The sequence below is a fragment of the Aphidius gifuensis genome, linkage group LG3 (assembly GCF_014905175.1).
Source record: "Aphidius gifuensis isolate YNYX2018 linkage group LG3, ASM1490517v1, whole genome shotgun sequence".
In the NCBI taxonomy this organism is placed as follows: domain Eukaryota; kingdom Metazoa; phylum Arthropoda; class Insecta; order Hymenoptera; family Braconidae; genus Aphidius; species Aphidius gifuensis.
In genome coordinates this window covers 18,931,051-18,949,730 of record NC_057790.1, presented here as the reverse complement: position 1 = coordinate 18,949,730, position 18,680 = coordinate 18,931,051, and the positions used below count along the sequence as shown (strand labels likewise).

General features: G+C 24.9%; 4 protein-coding genes across 7 annotated transcripts; 1 reads left to right on the top strand and 3 right to left on the bottom strand.

Moving 5' to 3' along the window:
- The first annotated feature begins 6,814 nt into the window (after positions 1 to 6,814).
- Positions 6,815 to 10,805, top strand: LOC122852494 (spermine synthase). 4 transcript variants are annotated; one of them, XM_044152344.1, is made up of 8 exons: positions 6,815 to 6,897; positions 7,555 to 7,842; positions 8,881 to 8,992; positions 9,509 to 9,631; positions 9,708 to 9,862; positions 9,926 to 10,015; positions 10,072 to 10,263; positions 10,330 to 10,805. In XM_044152344.1, exons 2-8 carry the CDS (start codon positions 7,561 to 7,563, stop codon positions 10,474 to 10,476), a joined length of 1,101 nt encoding a protein of 366 aa, XP_044008279.1. In that variant the 5' UTR covers positions 6,815 to 6,897; positions 7,555 to 7,560; the 3' UTR covers positions 10,477 to 10,805. The 4 variants fall into 4 exon arrangements, with proteins under 4 accessions (XP_044008279.1, XP_044008281.1, XP_044008278.1 ...); XM_044152346.1 differs by lacking the exon at positions 8,881 to 8,992 and adding an exon at positions 8,136 to 8,247; XM_044152343.1 differs by having other exon boundaries at positions 6,850 to 6,974.
- Positions 10,806 to 10,903: 98 nt separating this feature from the next.
- On the bottom strand, positions 10,904 to 13,129 carry LOC122852500 (homeobox protein 3-like). The gene is made up of 2 exons (XM_044152365.1): positions 12,720 to 13,129; positions 10,904 to 12,650 (listed from the first exon to the last, which is right to left on the bottom strand). The coding sequence occupies exons 1-2, from the start codon at positions 12,819 to 12,821 to the stop codon at positions 11,772 to 11,774; spliced, it is 981 nt and encodes a 326-aa protein (XP_044008300.1). The 5' UTR covers positions 12,822 to 13,129; the 3' UTR covers positions 10,904 to 11,771.
- Positions 13,130 to 15,262: 2,133 nt separating this feature from the next.
- Positions 15,263 to 16,830, bottom strand: LOC122851001 (lactosylceramide 1,3-N-acetyl-beta-D-glucosaminyltransferase-like). The gene is made up of 5 exons (XM_044150046.1): positions 16,656 to 16,830; positions 16,321 to 16,583; positions 15,888 to 16,159; positions 15,612 to 15,772; positions 15,263 to 15,297 (listed from the first exon to the last, which is right to left on the bottom strand). The coding sequence occupies exons 1-5, from the start codon at positions 16,762 to 16,764 to the stop codon at positions 15,263 to 15,265; spliced, it is 840 nt and encodes a 279-aa protein (XP_044005981.1). The 5' UTR covers positions 16,765 to 16,830.
- LOC122852499 (lactosylceramide 4-alpha-galactosyltransferase-like) lies at positions 16,656 to 18,645 on the bottom strand. The gene is made up of 4 exons (XM_044152364.1): positions 18,339 to 18,645; positions 17,860 to 18,274; positions 17,576 to 17,789; positions 16,656 to 17,514 (listed from the first exon to the last, which is right to left on the bottom strand). Exons 1-4 carry the CDS (start codon positions 18,487 to 18,489, stop codon positions 17,242 to 17,244), a joined length of 1,053 nt encoding a protein of 350 aa, XP_044008299.1. The 5' UTR covers positions 18,490 to 18,645; the 3' UTR covers positions 16,656 to 17,241.
- Between the last annotated feature and the right edge of the window lie 35 nt (positions 18,646 to 18,680).

Here is an 18,680-nt window from a genome sequence, read left to right as displayed (position 1 = left end):
CGCGCCATCTAGCTGAAAAATTATCGACTATTATTTTATCGACAAGTAAAGTTCTACTTATCGACAAAATAATATAAATGAATAATATATATATAAATATATAATATATATATATTAATATATAAATGAATAATTAATTATAATTATAATAACTAATATCAACTATTTTAATTATAATTAATAATTAATAATAATAATAATATTATCATTAATAATGTAAGAATTGTTATTAATAATAAAATAAGGTAATAATTAACAAAAATTTAAATAATCATTTAAAACAGTGATTTATGATGATTTATGATGATCAGCAGATTTCGCCAGTTCGTCTTTAGTTTATATACGGAATGCGGAGTGAATAGAACTTTAAATTTTTCGGTAATTAGTTTCGTTTTAATAATTTTTAAAGCTTGGTTAGTAGTGCTGCACGTGCAGCCTTATGGTTTTTTCATCATAGAATTTTTCGTCCGGTTAAATAATTTAGAGAGGTCGATTAGAAGTATTTTAAATAAACGCGTTTAAATATACCTCATGTTTTTTCAAGATAAAAAAAAAGAAAGTAAAGTGCAAGTGTTTAATTAATAAATATTTTTTTTTTTCAATTGAATAATGTGAATAAGATTTAATAAATATATGGCCATTCAAGTAAGATATAAATGCAAACGTGTTTAATTATCATTATTTAATTATTTTTTCAATTTTAAATTTATAATAATAATTATGGCAATAATTTATAATTTATACTTTTTTCTCTCGGTAATTTTTAAAATTAATTTATTTAAAAAATATTTAAATATTTTTTTTACACGATTTTTTTTTACCTGGACATCATGCCATGCAAAACATGTGTTACAAATTTTTCTTGCCTGACGACTCATCTGCAGAGGATAGAGCTAGGCAGTGAGTCATAGAAAAAAGTGACCTCTAGTCTCCAGGTATAAGTCAGTCGCACCTGAAAAATTTCGCCAGTTCGTCTTCAGCTCGTGCGGGATGCGGAGTGAATAGCACATTAAAATTTTTCGGTACTTAGTTTCGTTTTAATAATTTTCAAAGTTTGGTTAGTAGTCCTGCACGTGCAGCTCGTGGTTTTTTTTATCATAAAATTTTTGCGTCTGGTTAAATAATTAAAAAAGATTGATTAGAAGTATTTTAAATAAACTCGTTTAAATATACCTCGTGTTTTTTCGAGATAAAAAAAAGAAAGTATAGTGCAAGTGTTTAATTAATATAAATTTTTTTTTTCAATTGAATAATGTGAATAAGATTTCATGAATATGGCCATTCAAGTCTGGTAAATATATGCAAGTGTGTTCAATTATCATTGTTTAATTATTTTTCAATTTTAAATTTATAATAATAATAATTATGGCAATAATTTAGAGTTTATAATTTATATTTTTTTTCTCTTGGTAGTTTTACAATTAGTTCATTAAAAAAATATTTAATAGTTATACTTTTGATAGAAAAAATATTTGAAATTTTTTTTTGTACACGTTTTTGTCACCTGGACATCATGCCATGCAAAACATGTTTCATCCTGCCTGATGACTCATCTGCAGTGAGTTAGGCAGTAAGTCATAGAAGAAAGGTGACCTCTAGTCTCCAGGTATGTAGACACACCTAGAAAATTTCGTCAGTTCGTCTTCAGTTGGTGCGGAACGCGGAGTGAATAGAACTTAACATCTTTCGGTTAGATAATTTTTAAAGTTTGGTTAGTAGTCCTGCACGTGTAGCCTCGTGGTTTTTTTATCATAAGATTTTTATCGATTTATTAATTTTTGCGTCCGGTCAAATAATTTTAAAAGGTTGATTAGAAGTATTTCAAATAAACTCGTGCCGACTACCTCGTGTTTTTTCGGTATAAAAAAAAAAAAAAAAATTGTGCAAGTGTTTAATATAAATTTTTTTTTTTTCAATTGAGTAATGTGGAAATTATAATAAATATTTAAGTGTGATATAGTGATAGTAATTTAATGAATTAACTCAGTGAAAGTGTATAAAATTTCAATAATGCCTGTTGCTGTTTTTGGGAGTTATTATGCATGGATCATTATCTACATGGCTATTTGCTGAGAAAATTAACCGGATTTTATTGGATCATTGAAGACTACCTGGACAACTTCTACAGGATTTTGCAGTTTGCTGTTACCAAGGTAAGTTCCTCTAGATCAAGACTGACTAGTTGTAATCATTAACCTATCCCGGAAAAGTGCTTTAATGTCCCTGAAGTTTTAAAAAATGTATGCTATATTTTTTTGAAGCTTCTTGTCGTTCCAAATTATATATTATTTGATGTGTTGTTTAGATTCATTTTGACTGATTTTTTTCATTAATTAAATTCAGTTTTAATGCCAAATTAAATATGGTGGTAATGTAAAGGTCAAAATGAATCGACCCTGTCTTCCTCAAACAGAGTAGACGGGGGTGATTAGGATTTATTATGCGATCTATCGTGATCATTTATAATATATAAATTATCACCCTTTTTCAATCGCGATATATGCTAGTATGTAAGGTTTTTTTATTTGACTTAAGAGCACTTTTCCAATCAAACATTTTTATTTTACGTTTTGTATTTGAATTGACAATATAATTTGGGGCACGGATTTTTTTTATTGAAATCGAAACAATTAAATAAAAATATAAATTAAATTTTAATGGGAAAAAAATTTATTAGATAATTATTTTATGATATCTGTAAAAGCTAAAATGGGTGATACGTAGATAATTAAAAAATAAAATAAATTTATAATATAAATATAAAATAGATACCTTTAAATTCTTTTTCTCAAGTAATTAATTTAATAAATTTATTTTAATATTATGGCAGCTGTTTATTAAATTCTTGAGTATAAATTATCCTTTGACTTGAATTATATTTGGGGTTGGATTGGGGGTCGCACCAGATAGACAAAAAAAAATTTTTAGTTTCTAAAATCATCCAAAATCGTTCAGTGTGTACGTTGGGATCATTATGGGATGCTAGGACAGACAGGACCTCCACGTGGTGCATCCTGGTTAATGCCAAGAAGTCTGTTAAATATTTTTTTTGGCCAATAGATTGAATGACATAAAGCGTTAATTTTTCTAAGAATATAGTCGGGATAATTTATTTGCGTACGTTTTGGGAGGATCGATTTTCTAATAAAAATGAAATAAATTTAATTTAAATATAGTACAAGTAAATTATGCAGGTGCTCATTGTGATGTATCCTCGGTATAATCTCGGGAAAACTGTACTCTATTTCGTGACTCGTTTTAAAATAATAATGCATATTCGTAGGGGAGAATTTATTTTTTAAAAAACATGATCATACGATATATAATGTTAAAAGTACATGTTAATTATGCAGGTGCTCCATGTGATGCATCCTGGGTAATGTCGGGAAAACTGTACTCTGTGTCACAAATTAAAAAATGTCAACCAATGCATATTTGTACGGGGAATTTTTCAATTCAAGAATAGATAAATTTATATATATAGTTTTACTGAAATCGACATTTGTAATTAGTCTTTTTTTTTTTTTTTTTTTTGATATTTTTCGCGAAAATTTAGCTGGCTACCAGATCCTGGTAGTTTGACGACAACAACTCTTGCAGTTAGCTCTCAAGCCCAGCTAAATTTTTCTTGAGTCTTTAGTCTACCCCTATTTTGTGATAAATGATATACTTGAAGTATTCACCGGGCAGGATGGCGGCAGTTACTCAGACAGATCACTGGACTTCTGAAGTCAACTTGCACCCAAACTCAGCTGAACTATTTCTCGAATTCATAGAAAACTATGCGATATTCATTAGCATGCAGCTGCTACGTTGTGTCAATATGATTATCTGTGGCCTCTGGTCGGAACGCGAGACTGCTGAAGCAATTGTGTACTTATTAAACCAAGTTGATTGTGTCAGTCGCAAATTAAAAAAAATTTGTTGTGAGACTTTAGTCATGAGGAATGAATGGCATTTTTTCAAGGTTTTCTTGCCCTTACTCTTAGCTAAGTGATTTATTTGAAAATATTTACCTGACATACCAATCGCAGACTGGTATGAGTAATCAAATAAACAGAATTCTATTATTCTATGATTCTCGGCTAAATTTTTCTTAAGTCCTTACCGGTCCAGGGTACGGTGAGTTTAATCGAGAAATTCTGCCCCAATCTTAGCTTGATTAATTAAAATTTAGCTGGCTGTCAGATCCTGGCAGATTGACGACGATAACTTTTCGAAGTTATTATACTCTCAAGCCCAGCTAAATTTTTCTTAAGTCATTTATTGGTTCTGGTTGGCGGTGGGTGTCATCCATGCTCATTTCTAATTAACTGGTAAGTTGATCTCTAACGTAAACATACGTAGCGTATCTTAGATCCAATGATTTGTTTCGTTAAGTAATCTGCCCAAGCCAAGCAAGGGTTGCGCCGCAACTGCGTATAGAAGGCATTGCTTCACTGCTTATTCGCATCTTTTTCGTGAAATATCATGGGGGTTTTTTTATTATTTTTTCGTTTTAGAGTTTTGAAAAATGTTCGATGTTAGCTAAACTATATGTATAATATTTATGGGTTTACTTAATAATGGCTTCGAATTTTTGGGTATAGCTAGTGCGGATTTTTGGAAAAAATGTTTAATTTTTAAAAATTTGAATACAGTATATATAATATGAAAAGTATATGTTAATTATGCAGGTGCTCTATGTGAGTATCCTGGGTAGTCTCGGGAACACTGTACTCTATTTGCGTCTCGAACTTGAAAATATGATAAACAATTAAAAGTACATGTTAATTATGCAGGTGCTCTATGTGAGTATCCTAGGTAATCTCGGGAAAACTGTACTCTATTTCGTGACTAGTTTTAAAATGATAAGAAAATTCGTATTCGTAGGGGAGAATTTATTTATTGAAAAACATATGATCACACGATGTTTATTATAAAAAGTACATGTTAATTATGCAGGTGCTTCTTGTGATGTATCCTGGATAATGTCGGGAAAACTGTACTCTATTCGCGTCGCAAAATTGAAAATATCAATCAATCAATACGTATTTGTGGGGGGAATTTATTTATCGAAAAACATATGATCATACGATATTTAACATAAAAGTGCATGTAAATTATGCAAGTGCTCCTTGTGATGCATCCTGGGCAATGTCGGGAAAACTGTGCACATTTTTTGTGCTCTACTTGGCTATTTGCTGAGAAAATTAACCGGATTTCATTGGATTATTGGAATATACCTTGACATTTTCTACATGGCTTTGCTGAGAGGATTTTATATTGAATTATTGGAGACTACCTTATATGACGTTTTCTACATGGCTTTGCTGAGACAAATTTTATTGGATTATTGGGGTCCACCTTGACGATTTCTACATGGCTTAGCTGAGAGGAATTTTATTGGATTATTGGAGTCTACCTTGACGATTTCTACATGGCTTAGCTGAGAGAATTTAATTGGATTATTGGAGACTACCGGGAGACTACCTTTGAGGATTTTGCTGGTTGCTGTAATAAGGTAAGTTCCTCTAGATCGAGACCGACTAGTTGTAATTATTAACCTATCCCAGAAAAGTGCTTTAATATCCTTGAAGTTACAAAAAAATGTATGCTATATTTTTTTTGAAGCTTCTTGTCGTTCCAAATTATATATTATTTGATTTGTTGTTTAGATTTATTTTGACTGATTTTTTTCATAATTTATATTTAATTTATATGTCAAATTAAATGTCATTAGTATGAAAGTCAAAATGAATTGACCCTGTCTTTCTCAAACAGAGTAGACGGGGGTGATTAGGATTTATTATTATCTATCGTGATAATTTATAATAGATAAATTATCACCCTTTTCCAATCGCGATGTATGTTAATATGTAAGGTTTTTTTATTTGATATTTTACGCACTTTTCCAATTAATGTTTTAATAATATTTCAGGATTTTGTTTTTCAGGATGTCAATTGTTTCAAGTTTTTTATGTTTGACACGATTCTAATATTTTGAAGATTTTATTTGTTTCAGGATTTTCAAGACTTCGCCATGATTTGCTGTTTCTTGAGAATTATATTTCGAATACAAGAGGATTACTTATTGAAGATTGCAATAGTAAAATGATGGCATACAGAGAATCAAGCCTATAGAAATGTCTTATCACAATGAGTGATAATGGCATAGTGACTTAAGTGGAATTAATCTTGAAATGTCCTATTACAATAAGTGATAGTGGCATAGTGAATTACATTAAATTAATCTTGAAATGTCCTATCACAGCGAGTGATAGTGGCATAGTGAAATAAATTAAATTAAACCTAAAAATGTCCTATCGCAGCGAGTGATAGTGGCATAGTGAATTAGGCCCACACATATTTTTTTTGTTTTTTTTTTTTACATTTGCGTCGACTGATCAGTACTTGCTGCTATGAGCGCAATCGAAAAATTTAAACCGAAATAATTCTAGCTGCAGCTAGATGACGTGCGAAAAGCGTAATTTTAGTGGACTAGGTCTACTGGAGATACCACTTTAAAAAAAACGAGTCAAGTGTCTTACCTCCTGGGTGACTTGGAAAAGACACTTGAAATTTACACGTAATAATTTTTTAATATTATATTGATTTATATTATCATTGTTTATTTTTTTTTAATTATATTTCAGCTATATACAATTATAAACTTTGCTCCAAATTATTATCTTTAACAATTTTTACGATTTTTAAATGTTTCAAGATTTTCAAATGCTCAAACGCTATTGGCTGAACAGCCTTATCACAAAAGCCAATCCGACTATTATTGGCCAATAAGTAAAATTTTTTACTTATCGACAATACCAGCGCCGCCATTTTTCCAGCTCCATGTATCAAACACACACACTCACATAATCACATAATTTATAATCAGATAAAAAAAAATCCAACGAGGTGAGCAATAAATAGAATCATTACATCCCATTTTCCAGTTTAATATAATTCTCATACGAAAGTTTTAAATAAAATTGGTATGTAAAAATTAAATAAGATAATTTCTTTACTTTCTTATTCATTAACAACAACACTTGATTATTATTGTTTTATTTTTTTTTCTTCTTATCATCAAACATTTAATTCAATAATTCTTCATTGTATTTGGTAAAATTATTTTTCTTTGTATTTTGTTTATTACTATTTCAATTGTTTAACATCAATATTTATTTATTTCCTATTTTTTTTTTCTTTTAAAATCTTTAATTTAATTATAACTAATTGATAAATTTAGTAAATGTGTTTTTTTTTTTTGGCCAATATAATTATTATGTATTTTCAATGAAAAGTTTGTTAAAAATTTTCAATGAAATTTTCATTGATTATGTAAGACCAGCATATTTTTTTACTTAAAATATTAAACAAATAGGCCAATTATTGGCAATTGTTTTAGGAACAAGTGTGTCTTATTGTCGTTAACTAATTTTAACAATCAATTTGTTACCTTTTATTGACAATTCTGGCTATTTTAATAATAATTTTATTTAATTATAATTGTAGTTAAAATGATAGATATTTTTTTGTCAACTTAACCTATGCTAATTTTAATTATTTCAGGTAAAAATGGTGGCTCACACTGTTCTTTTAGATTTTACTGTGTCACCAAATGTCATAATTGATGTTGAAAAACGTTCAAATCTTAAATCATCAATTGTCAATGTATTGAATGATAATTTTGTTGGATTAAAAAAACTAACTGAAACAAGTGTTGATGATGGTTTTATTGTGCTGTATAATGGACCAAAAAATAGTCTTATCACAGTCAGAGGATATCCTCAAGGTCTTGTTACACTAAACATTGAATATTACAAGCAAGAAGACGATGATGCACTCATGACATTTGAGGTAATTTTATTATTAAATTATAATTTTTTAATCTTAGATCCAGTTGATGTATTTCAACTTGATTATTTTATACTCAATCAACAATTTATCATATTTTTGATAAATATAAGAAAAAGATAAAACACAACTGGTTCATACTTGATTGTTGTATTAAACAATCAACATTTTTTAAAATGATATTGTCCCAGTTTATTTGAGTGTCATTGTAATTGTAATGTTTTAATTGAACTAACAATTACAATAATATTTAATAAACAAAAAAAAAACATGCTTTAACTAATAAGATATTGTAGCAATGGCGTTACTTGGAAGCTGATATTGCTATGGTTTTGAATAGTCAACGAAGCAAGCATTTACCACCTGTTAAACGAGGAACCATTTATGATCTCTATTTAACACTATCAGGTAGAATAAAAAATAAAAATGAAAAAAATAATAAACAAGAGACACTGTCATTATATAAAATATAGTTTAAAATTTAATTAATTATTTTATTTTCTTTGAATTTAATATTTGTTTAATAAACTAGTCAATTAATCAATAGGAAGCTTGCCAAGAATGCTGAATGATATATCCCACTCCAGCACCCTTGTTAATTGAATTTAAAAAATATTTTTTTGTTTTTTTGAATGTTTTATATATTTTAAAATTTATTTGCACTAGTTTTTTACGTTTTTTTTCCTTTCAACAAAGACGAAGAAAAAGAGAGGAATTATATATAAAAAATAAAAAAAAAATCATCAAAAAGTTTAAATAATTTAAACCATTTCGAAATTTTTTTTACAAACACTCATTGCCATTAGCTATCATTCAAGTAGACAGCTAATTTTGCTTGTTTATTTATCATACACATGGAAAATAATGATAAAAAAATGAAAAAGAATTTAAAGTCAACAAAAACAAATTTAAATATGTTAATAATTTTTTTACAACATGATATTTGTTAAAGTAGATTTATAGAAAAAAAAAAAAAAAGGAATAGTTAGTTTATTTTATTTGTTCTGTTTATTCATTGGTTGACTTGATGACTAAACTTAGACGACCCGAGATTTGGAGACGGCAATGCAAGCAGCAGCAACAGCTACTCGTTCACATACACTTGCCCCGATTAAAAGAGGTGGTCCATTTGAGAGATACTTTCCTACCGCCGGTGAGTTTATTTATTTATGTTTACGGAAAATCTAAATAACTATGATCATATCTATTAAATAAATAACAATGAAACAAAAAATTCATTCAACTAGGACAAAAAATCAAAATAATTAACAACAAATTTATAAAATTTTGGTAATAAGAATATTAATTGAAAATATATTGACAATATAATGGATCACACAGTGCATATACTTGCTTAAAAATCATCATTTAATTTTATCAATAAAATATTTATTTAAAAGCTAATTAATAATTATAAATTAAAAAGACAAAAAAAATCTGCTTGCTATAATAATAACAACTGCCTAAACACATTAACACATGGTTTTTTATGTTTCTTAAAAATAGTCAGCATGTTTTTTTAATAATTATATAAATTGCTTATCTTTTTCATGATAATATTACTGCACGTTATTATTTTATAAATTTTTTTTCTAAATATAATCCAACGTATACCTATAAATTAATAATTTGAATTTATTAAATTTTTAATTTTCATTTATTTTTAAAGATGAAAGACTTTTGGAATATGATATTGATAAATTGGTATTTGAAGCAAGATCACCATATCAAAAAGTTCAAATTGTACATTCAAAATCACTTGGTAATTTGTTGGTACTTGATGAGTTACAAAGTAAGTAATTAAAACATTTTAAAATTATAAAATTATTATATTATTTATTAATGTTATGTTTTTTTTATTGAGCTAGATATGTCAGAGGCGGATCTTATTTACACTGAAACACTGATGCAACGTGGAAAAGAAAATTATGCTGATAAAGAAATTGTTATATTGGGTGGAGGTGATGGAGGTCTTCTTTGGGAATTACTTAAAGAAAATCCAAAACATGTTACTATGCTGGAAGTAAGTTTACTATCTAATTTATAAATAAAATAATTTGTTATATTTAATTTTTCATAATTTTAGATTGATGATGTTGTAATGAAAGCATGTAGTCAACACTTGAGAAGCATTTGTGGTGATTGTTTGGACAAAAGAAAGGGTGATAATTATGAGGTAATATTTATTTTGTTGTTTTTTTTTTCCAAGTTACTAAATTTTTAATTTTTTAGATTATTGTTGGTGATTGTGTCAAAGCACTTACCCATATGATTGATGAAGGTCGTCAATTTGATTATGTATTTGGTGATTTAACTGATATACCAATTTGTACAACACCACAAAGTGAAGCTTGGGATTTTATTAGATTGATATTGAATTCATCAATGAAAGTCCTCAAACCATCTGGAAAATATATGACACATGTAAGTTAATATTATTTAATTAGTTATTTATTGTTTTTTATTAATAATTATTTTAAATATTCACAGGGTAATGGAACATCTTGTTCAGAGTCATTAAAAACATATGAAAAAGTATTGAATGAATTATCAGTACCAGTTAAATTTGAAAAAGACAATGCTTTTATTCCTTCATTTTTTGAAGATTGGGTTTTTTATCAAGTTATGCATAAATGATTAATTACAAATGGACAGTATACAGTGTCAAGAAATGTAGTAATATTAGATCAAATAATTTTGCCAATTTTATGACCCACACTGTGCTATAAAATTAGTTTAAAAACAATTATTTAATCACTTGATTAAATTATCAAAAAAAAAAAAAAAAAATACAATTCCTTTGCTCATATTAACACATCTAGTTATGTAATACTAATTTTTTTTTTATAACAACAAATTAATTATCTCAAAAATGAGATACAAAAAAAGAAGAAAAAACAAAGATCAAATTTCTCATGTAATTTCCGCTTATAGTATTATTTCATTAGTGTATTTTTGCTTGTTTTTTTACGAATTTATTATATTCACAATAGTAGTCAAACAAATAATATCTAAATAATTAAAAAAAAATGAATAGATTTGTGCATAAAAAAAGTACAAGATCTAGGATTTATGAATTTTCTTTTTTTTTTTTTTGTTTATTAAACAATTTAGAATACGTTTAATATTATGTTGTAAGTACAAATTTTGTGAAACATATTTAAAACTTGTTCCAAAGAAATATGCATTAATCTTAGATGTTAATTAAATAATTTAGTAAAATGTCACAAAGATTAATTATTGATGAAATGAATAAACAAACAAAAAAGTAATCACACATTGTTAAAAAAAAAAAAAACCAAACATTTCAGTTATGACAATATTAAGTCGTGTTATATTCAATAATAAAACAAATTATAATTAATTATTTAGTTAAATATAAATCCATAAAATGTATTCATCTTGACACAATTTAAACTGTTTATGAAAATCTATTTAATGTCTACATTATTATTTAATTAATCACCTTACAACTAGTCATAAATTATCGGCACAAAATGACAATTGTTTTTTCTTTTTTATTCAATTTTTTAATAGATAAGTATATAATCACATTTTTATCTGGCAATTGAATTTGTTTTAAGACGGAATCAGTTGACAAATTAATTTTTTTATTTAAATCATTCTTAATACGATCAACGATTAGAATAAGAAATTTTTTTTTTTTTTTTTTCTATCAAGTTCATCAAGTTTTTATAATTTTATTTTTGAATAAGAAAAAAAAAATTGAATAATCAGACTTTTTGGTTTATTTACTAACGTAAAAAATTTTGGCCTCAGTATTGAAATGTAAAAAACAAAAAAATTAATAAGTTATTTGGCGATAAATAAATAATTTAAGTACTAGAAAAAAAAAAAAAATTTTTAAACAAAAAGGAAAAACTTGTGTTAAACAATAGGGACTTTGATTATTATTTAAAAAAAAATTAAATTTATATTTTAAGTGGAAATTCAAATTCTTTGTATCGAGATTTTGATATATCAGCAAATTGTTGAATCTCATGAATAGCTGGTTCAGTTTCCGTCTCAACTAAAATTTGTTCAAGCCACTGTTGAATTTGTTTTGGATGTTCATCATTATCCTGCTTCTTACAGTCATCATTAACATTAATTTTTTTTAAATCAACATCATGATCATTATCAGCATCTTGTTGAATAGAATTTTCATTATTTTGTTGAATATTTGTTGTTGAATTTTTCGTTTGAGTAGATAATCCATTGACACTTGATGTAGATAAATTATTAATATTATTTGCAACTTGAGAATCGTTTGATGAACACAATGGTAAATAATCATGATCACCAAAAACTCCAATGATATTATTAGATTCAGTATTTAATTGTAAATGTATTTCAGTCTCTGAACTAACATTTAAATTATCATTATTTGAGCAACTTGGTAATTCCATGTTATTATTTTTATATAAATTAATTTTTTTTCCTATACTTGGTGATGGAATATTGATGATAATATTATTGTCATCATCAATTTTAATTGATTTATCAAAACTAACATGATCCTTATTGGCATCTTCATATTCTTCAACTTTATATGGTTCAGTATTTTTAACAACAATTCCATCTTGATTTGGTAATTCTAATTTTCCAAATTTCATTATTGTATCATCAAGTGTTTGCCAATCATCAAGATTAACATTTACTGAAGGTACTGATGGTAATAGTTCTGAGTTCGATTGGACAATTGACAATTGCTGAGTATGAACAGCTTCAAGTTGACGAAGTAATTGTTTTTCTCGTGTTTTTAATGATTTTATTAATTCTTCAAAACAATTTTTTATCTCATTACGTACCTGAAATATTAATAAACATTAATAGATCATTTTTTTTGTCTTTTTAAATAAATAAATAATTAGCCATACCTTTGTTGAATTATCTTCAAGAATTTTTCTTTTATCTGTTATTATTTTAACACGTGAATTATCAACATTTTTGACATTTGTTTGCTCGTTTTTTCCAATCATAATTGTCGTTAATTTCAAATACAATTATGACAAAATAAAATAGCTTTTTTTTTTCTCTAATATTTATATTATTATTAGACTTTTTTTTTTTTTTGTTCACTGACACAGACAATATATTTTTTAGATTGTATTTTTGCTTCAATTTTATTCTAACTTTAGTACGAAATGTTTATTTTTTATTTATTAATTTATATTGGTATTTATAAAATATTCTTGTTATAAAATTAAAGCTGTTACTTTGTTAAATATCATTACTTTGATGACATTTTATTTTTAGCTTTTTATTATAATTTAATCAATTTGCACCTGACATTTTAAGTTCCAAAATACGCCGAGTGAGGTCACTTAATACATAAACATAATAACAATAATAATATCAAAATAATAAACAATAACAACACTTGGTTATATTTACGTTAAAAATTTTCTTTCTCTTCTCTATTAATTATGAAATAAATAAATAAACAAATTTTATTGGTTCTCAAAAGGAATTTTCGTGAAAATGTGTTTTGTAATTTCGACACTGGATGTGTGTGTGTGTGTACATAAAATATAAAAACATTTTCATCATCACCACGTGTAGTATATTTTCGTAGTTGATTGAAAATTGAAAAATAAAATAGTCAATTATATTTAATATAAAAATCATCATGAGTAAAAGGGGTGGTGAAATAATTAAAGACCCAATCAAAAAATTTAAATTAGAAGAAATTAAGGATTTGACAGATATTCGTTCTGTTTGTTATGCAAAAATATTCATGTATCTAAATGTATTTGATAGAATTGCAATTGAAGAAGGTAAATAAAAAGCTGTGTTATTATATTAATATTATAAAAATTAATTTAATGTTAAATTATTTTATTTTTTAGTTTGTCAATCTTGGAAGTTTATATGTAAAAATTCAGCATGGCATGATGTTAAAAAATTTGAATGTCGTCATTCACTTGGTAGATCAATTGATAATCGTAAACTTGAACAAACAGATGTAATAAAATTATTGCCATATTGTGGTGAATATTTACGACATTTAAAGCTTTCAAAAATTTGTGATTCAAGTATTTTACTAAATGTTGGTGTCTACTGTACAAATCTTACTCATCTAGAAATTGAAGTTCCTTTTAATTTCAATTCAATTAATGCAAATTATTATATACATACATTTGTTAAATTAATTAATTTACGAAGTATTAAAATTCAAGATGTTCGTGGTATGAATAAAATATCATATCCAGCATTTCCACTTCAAGTAATTAATTATCTTCCAGAAGGAGTTGATGATATATTTGTTTCATCATTATATTATAAACAACACGAAAAACCAGATTATAATATTTTTTTTCCTGTAAGTATTTTATATATTATAATCAAGTTAATTAATGAAATAATAATTATTATATTTATATTTTTAGACACTTGAAAAATTTAAGAGACTTCGTCGTCTTCATCTCAAGCATTGGATACTCAAAAAAGAAACATTAAAAATAATTGGAACAAAAAAAACATTAGTCCATCTTACTTTACTTGATTGCCAAATAGAAAATGATGATTTACCATTATTAATAACTGAACTTGAAAATTTAGAATATTTAGAAATTTCAGGTAATTGGAATATTGAAAATTCATTAAATGGTATATCAAAAAAATGTAAAAAACTCAAGCAACTAAAGCTACGTAAATATCCTATGTCTTATTCATCTGTTTTTGAAGAAATACTACAATTATATAATTTAGAATGTCTTGTTATTTGTGATGTTGAGAATGTTGATGATAATTATATCATTCAAATTACAAAAAATTTAAAAAAACTAAAAACACTAGAATTTGGTTGTTGTGATAATTTTACAAATGATACATTACAACAACTTGGTCAATTAAAAGAACTTGAACACTTGTTATTATCTTCTGCTCACAATGATGAGAGTATAATTTCAATAACAAATAATTGCAATAAACTCAAGTCTTTACGTTTATTTCATTGTACAGGTACAAGCTCTGCTCTTTGTGAATTAGAAAAACTTAAATATCTTGAAACATTGCATTTATATGATATAGAAAATGTCAATGATGATGTTATCATTTGTATTGCAAATCAATGTAAAAATTTAAAAACTTTAAAGATAAATTTTTCATTAAAATTAACGGAAATTGGCTTAAAAGAAATTGAAAAATTAGAAAATTTAGAATGTCTTGAATTAAAACATATAAAAAATATCACTGATGTTGTATTTAATAAAAAATACAAACTTAAAACATTCAAATGTTTTGATAGTACTAAATTTACTGATCAAGGTTTAAAAAAATTGTTAAAAAATTGTCAAAGTCTTGAGACTTTAATTATTAATTCTGCTGTATTTACTAATCAAGTTTTGTTATGTGCTATTGAAGAAACAAAAAAACGTACAAATAATATTTTACTCACTATTATTGACATGGGAAAATGTCACATTAAAGTGGGATCAAATATTAATTCAACACCTTTATTAGAAATCATACATAAGTTTGTTTAAAAATACTTTTATATTTTTTTTTTGTAAATTTTATTATATGATGGTTATGCAAGATTGCTTGTAATTTTTTAATTTAATTAAAAAAAAAAAAAATGTAAAATACAGTATATTAAATATTTTCAAGTATTTTATTATATTTCCAAATTTTATACATTATATTTGGTGTTACTCGATGAATTGTAATATAATTGTATGACATTGAATAATTATGTAAATCATTAAATGGAATATTAAAACCTTGATAATTAATTTTATTAATATTTGCAATTTTAGCACATATACCATTAAAAAAAACATCTTCAAGATATAAAAATTCAATTGTCAATGCTGTATTCAAAATTTTCTTTGTCGTATTTAAAGTCATTACATAACTACAACCTGATACAAAACTTGGATAACGATCATAATAATAATCACGAGGATACATATATTCAGGCATATACCTAAAATAAAAATCAATTAAATTATAAAATATCCTGTCATTTAAAAATATTATTACTATTTTATTTATAAAGTTTCTATACTCTTTGTTATGATAAATAAAATTAAATGTCATACCATTTTTCACTTGGAATTCTTATTATTGGTGGTTCATATTGTATCTCTCCCAACAAAAAATCACTATTCTTTTGTAATTTTAATTTATCAAGTAACATTGGAATATTTAAAAATATATCATCATCAATTTTCATCACGTACTTTGTATCTTGACAATGATTATTAATCCATTTTAATAACATACCAACTTTTATTGTTAAATTATTATAACTATCATAAAAATTTTCTTGAATAATGTCATTAAATTCACTGCTTTCTCGTTCAATTGATTTCTGAAAAAAATAAATGGTAAAGTTATTATTGTTCACAACAATAAACAATATTAATTTGAGTAAAATTGAATATTTAATTTTATTTTTCACTGGCATTTAATTAAATAAATTTACTATGTAAATTTATTATAGAATTTTTTGAATAACAATAATGTACTTACTTGAATAATTAGACTATTAGTTTGACCAATTAAAAAATGCACTTTAATAAAATAATTTAATAATGTTAATTGTTTTTCATTTGCCCAAGTTTCTCTTATGGAATTTCTTGCTTCTTTATTATTTGGAGCTGTGCAAACAATAATATAAAGATAATTTTTTGATCCACAATAATCATTTGGATGTAATATTGTTGTATTTTTTTGTAGATTAATATATAAACTCAAATTTCTAGGAATATTAGGAGGCCAGCCATCAATATAATCTAAAAAATAATTAAATATTTTTTAAAAATTTTTATTTAAATATTTTTCAATATAGCTTTATAAAAACTTACGTGGTTTTTGGTGATTTAAATATATTTGTGACATTTGATAAATCAGAAAAAAAAATCCAATAAATAAAACATAAAATGTTAATAATAATTGAATTTGTAGAAAATTCATGATTTTTATTAAAATTAATAATTTTTCTTTTTAGTTTTATATATATTATTCAAATTCATGACAGCATCTCGTGATAATTATTAGAGAAGAATGAGGCTTGTTTCATAGTACTAAGTTTAAAATAAATATTTATAATCTTATCTATCATGAATGATATCTTATGGCACATATGTTGGAATAAAAAAATAAACTGTTTGACTGTGAAGATAAATAAATACTCCAACAATAATAATAATTATCGAGAAATTGTTTGATAACCGATAGCCGAGATTATCAAAACATTGATTAATACACATCTGATAGTGTTAAATATAAATGTTATTTTTTATCACCTTGTATCTTTTAATACCTAAATACTTTTTCTAAATTGACAAGTATTTATTTATTCGATTAAATTAAATATACATTTATAAATCTAATGAAATTATTTTCCTCCAATTACTACTAATAAATAATACATTTTTTAAATAATAAAAATTAAAATATATTATTCTCACAATTTTTATAAATAATAGGACAATATTTGCTAGCTACTAAACCATAAGGTGCATTACTACCAACTTTAATTGTTCTATTATTTTTTGAATAACCCCATATACTGATAATTGATGAATTTTTAATTTTATTCATTATTTTATAATTATCATCAATGTCAAAATAAAGATTATCTTCACTATAATGAATTGGATAAAATTTTTCAGTTGGATAAACAGTAAATCCTTTGCATTTTTTTAGTGTCATCTCAGATGTCTAATAAAAAATAAAATTAATAAATACTTTATTAAAATTTAAAATAATTTTTAAAATTTACCTTTTTTGTTTTACATAATTTTTGAAGAATTTTTGTTATCACAGCTGGTCCATTACCAGCCCAGCTATTACCATCAAAATATTTTTCTAAATACTTTAAACATGCTTCAATAAATTTTTTTCCTAATATTCCACAACTTATTCCAATAACACCATTTGCAACCATATTTTCATTTTTTACTTCACCCACAAAATTTGTCATATTATCAAGTGATCTGTAAATTATTTTTATAAAATTATTAACTTCATTTAAATTGATTAATTAATATCATTTAAATTGATTACTTTTGTATAACAACATCTAAATCAGAATAAATTGATCCACAATTTTTCCAAAGTTCAATTAATCTTATTATATCTGACATTTGAACTGCTGGATATTTACTTGTATTATTAAAAATACCACTGGTCCACCAATTATCAAGTGGTGTATCTTTAAAATATTCATTTGCAATTATTGGCTTAAAAAAAATATTTCTATAATGTAAATTTAATATTTTTACATAATTATTTTGTGTAAAATTTATATTATTATTTATTAATATTATTATTGAAATATTCATATTATTATTTAATCTTGCAGCTGATTCAATTGCACATGCTTGACGAGCTGTAAATTTATTTTGATCACCATTTTTTGCTAATGAATTTGTTTGTATGAATATTATATTACTTGAACTAGATTTTTCATTTATCAAATCTGTCGAAAAAAATTATAGAATTATTTTATTTATAAATAGTATAATTATTTTTTTTTTTGTTACCATGTTTATCTGGTAGTTCATCGAAATAATTATCAAGAAATGTATCATCTCTTTGAGCTGGTGTCAATTTAATGAACATAAAAATTAAAAAAATACTTGTCACTATAAAAATAATATAAATTTTTTTTTTCTTTAAAATTAATTTAAACATTTTTTTAAATTAAATTTTTAATAAATACACATTTAAAATAAAACAATTGTAATTTATAAAATTTTATTTTTTACTTGGTTAAATTTTTTGACATATTATTTATTTTTTAATTTAAAAACTTGTTTTTTATTTAATATTAGCAAATTTTGTTATTGTAAAAAGATAGATTAGTAAAGAGACAAGGTTTTGAC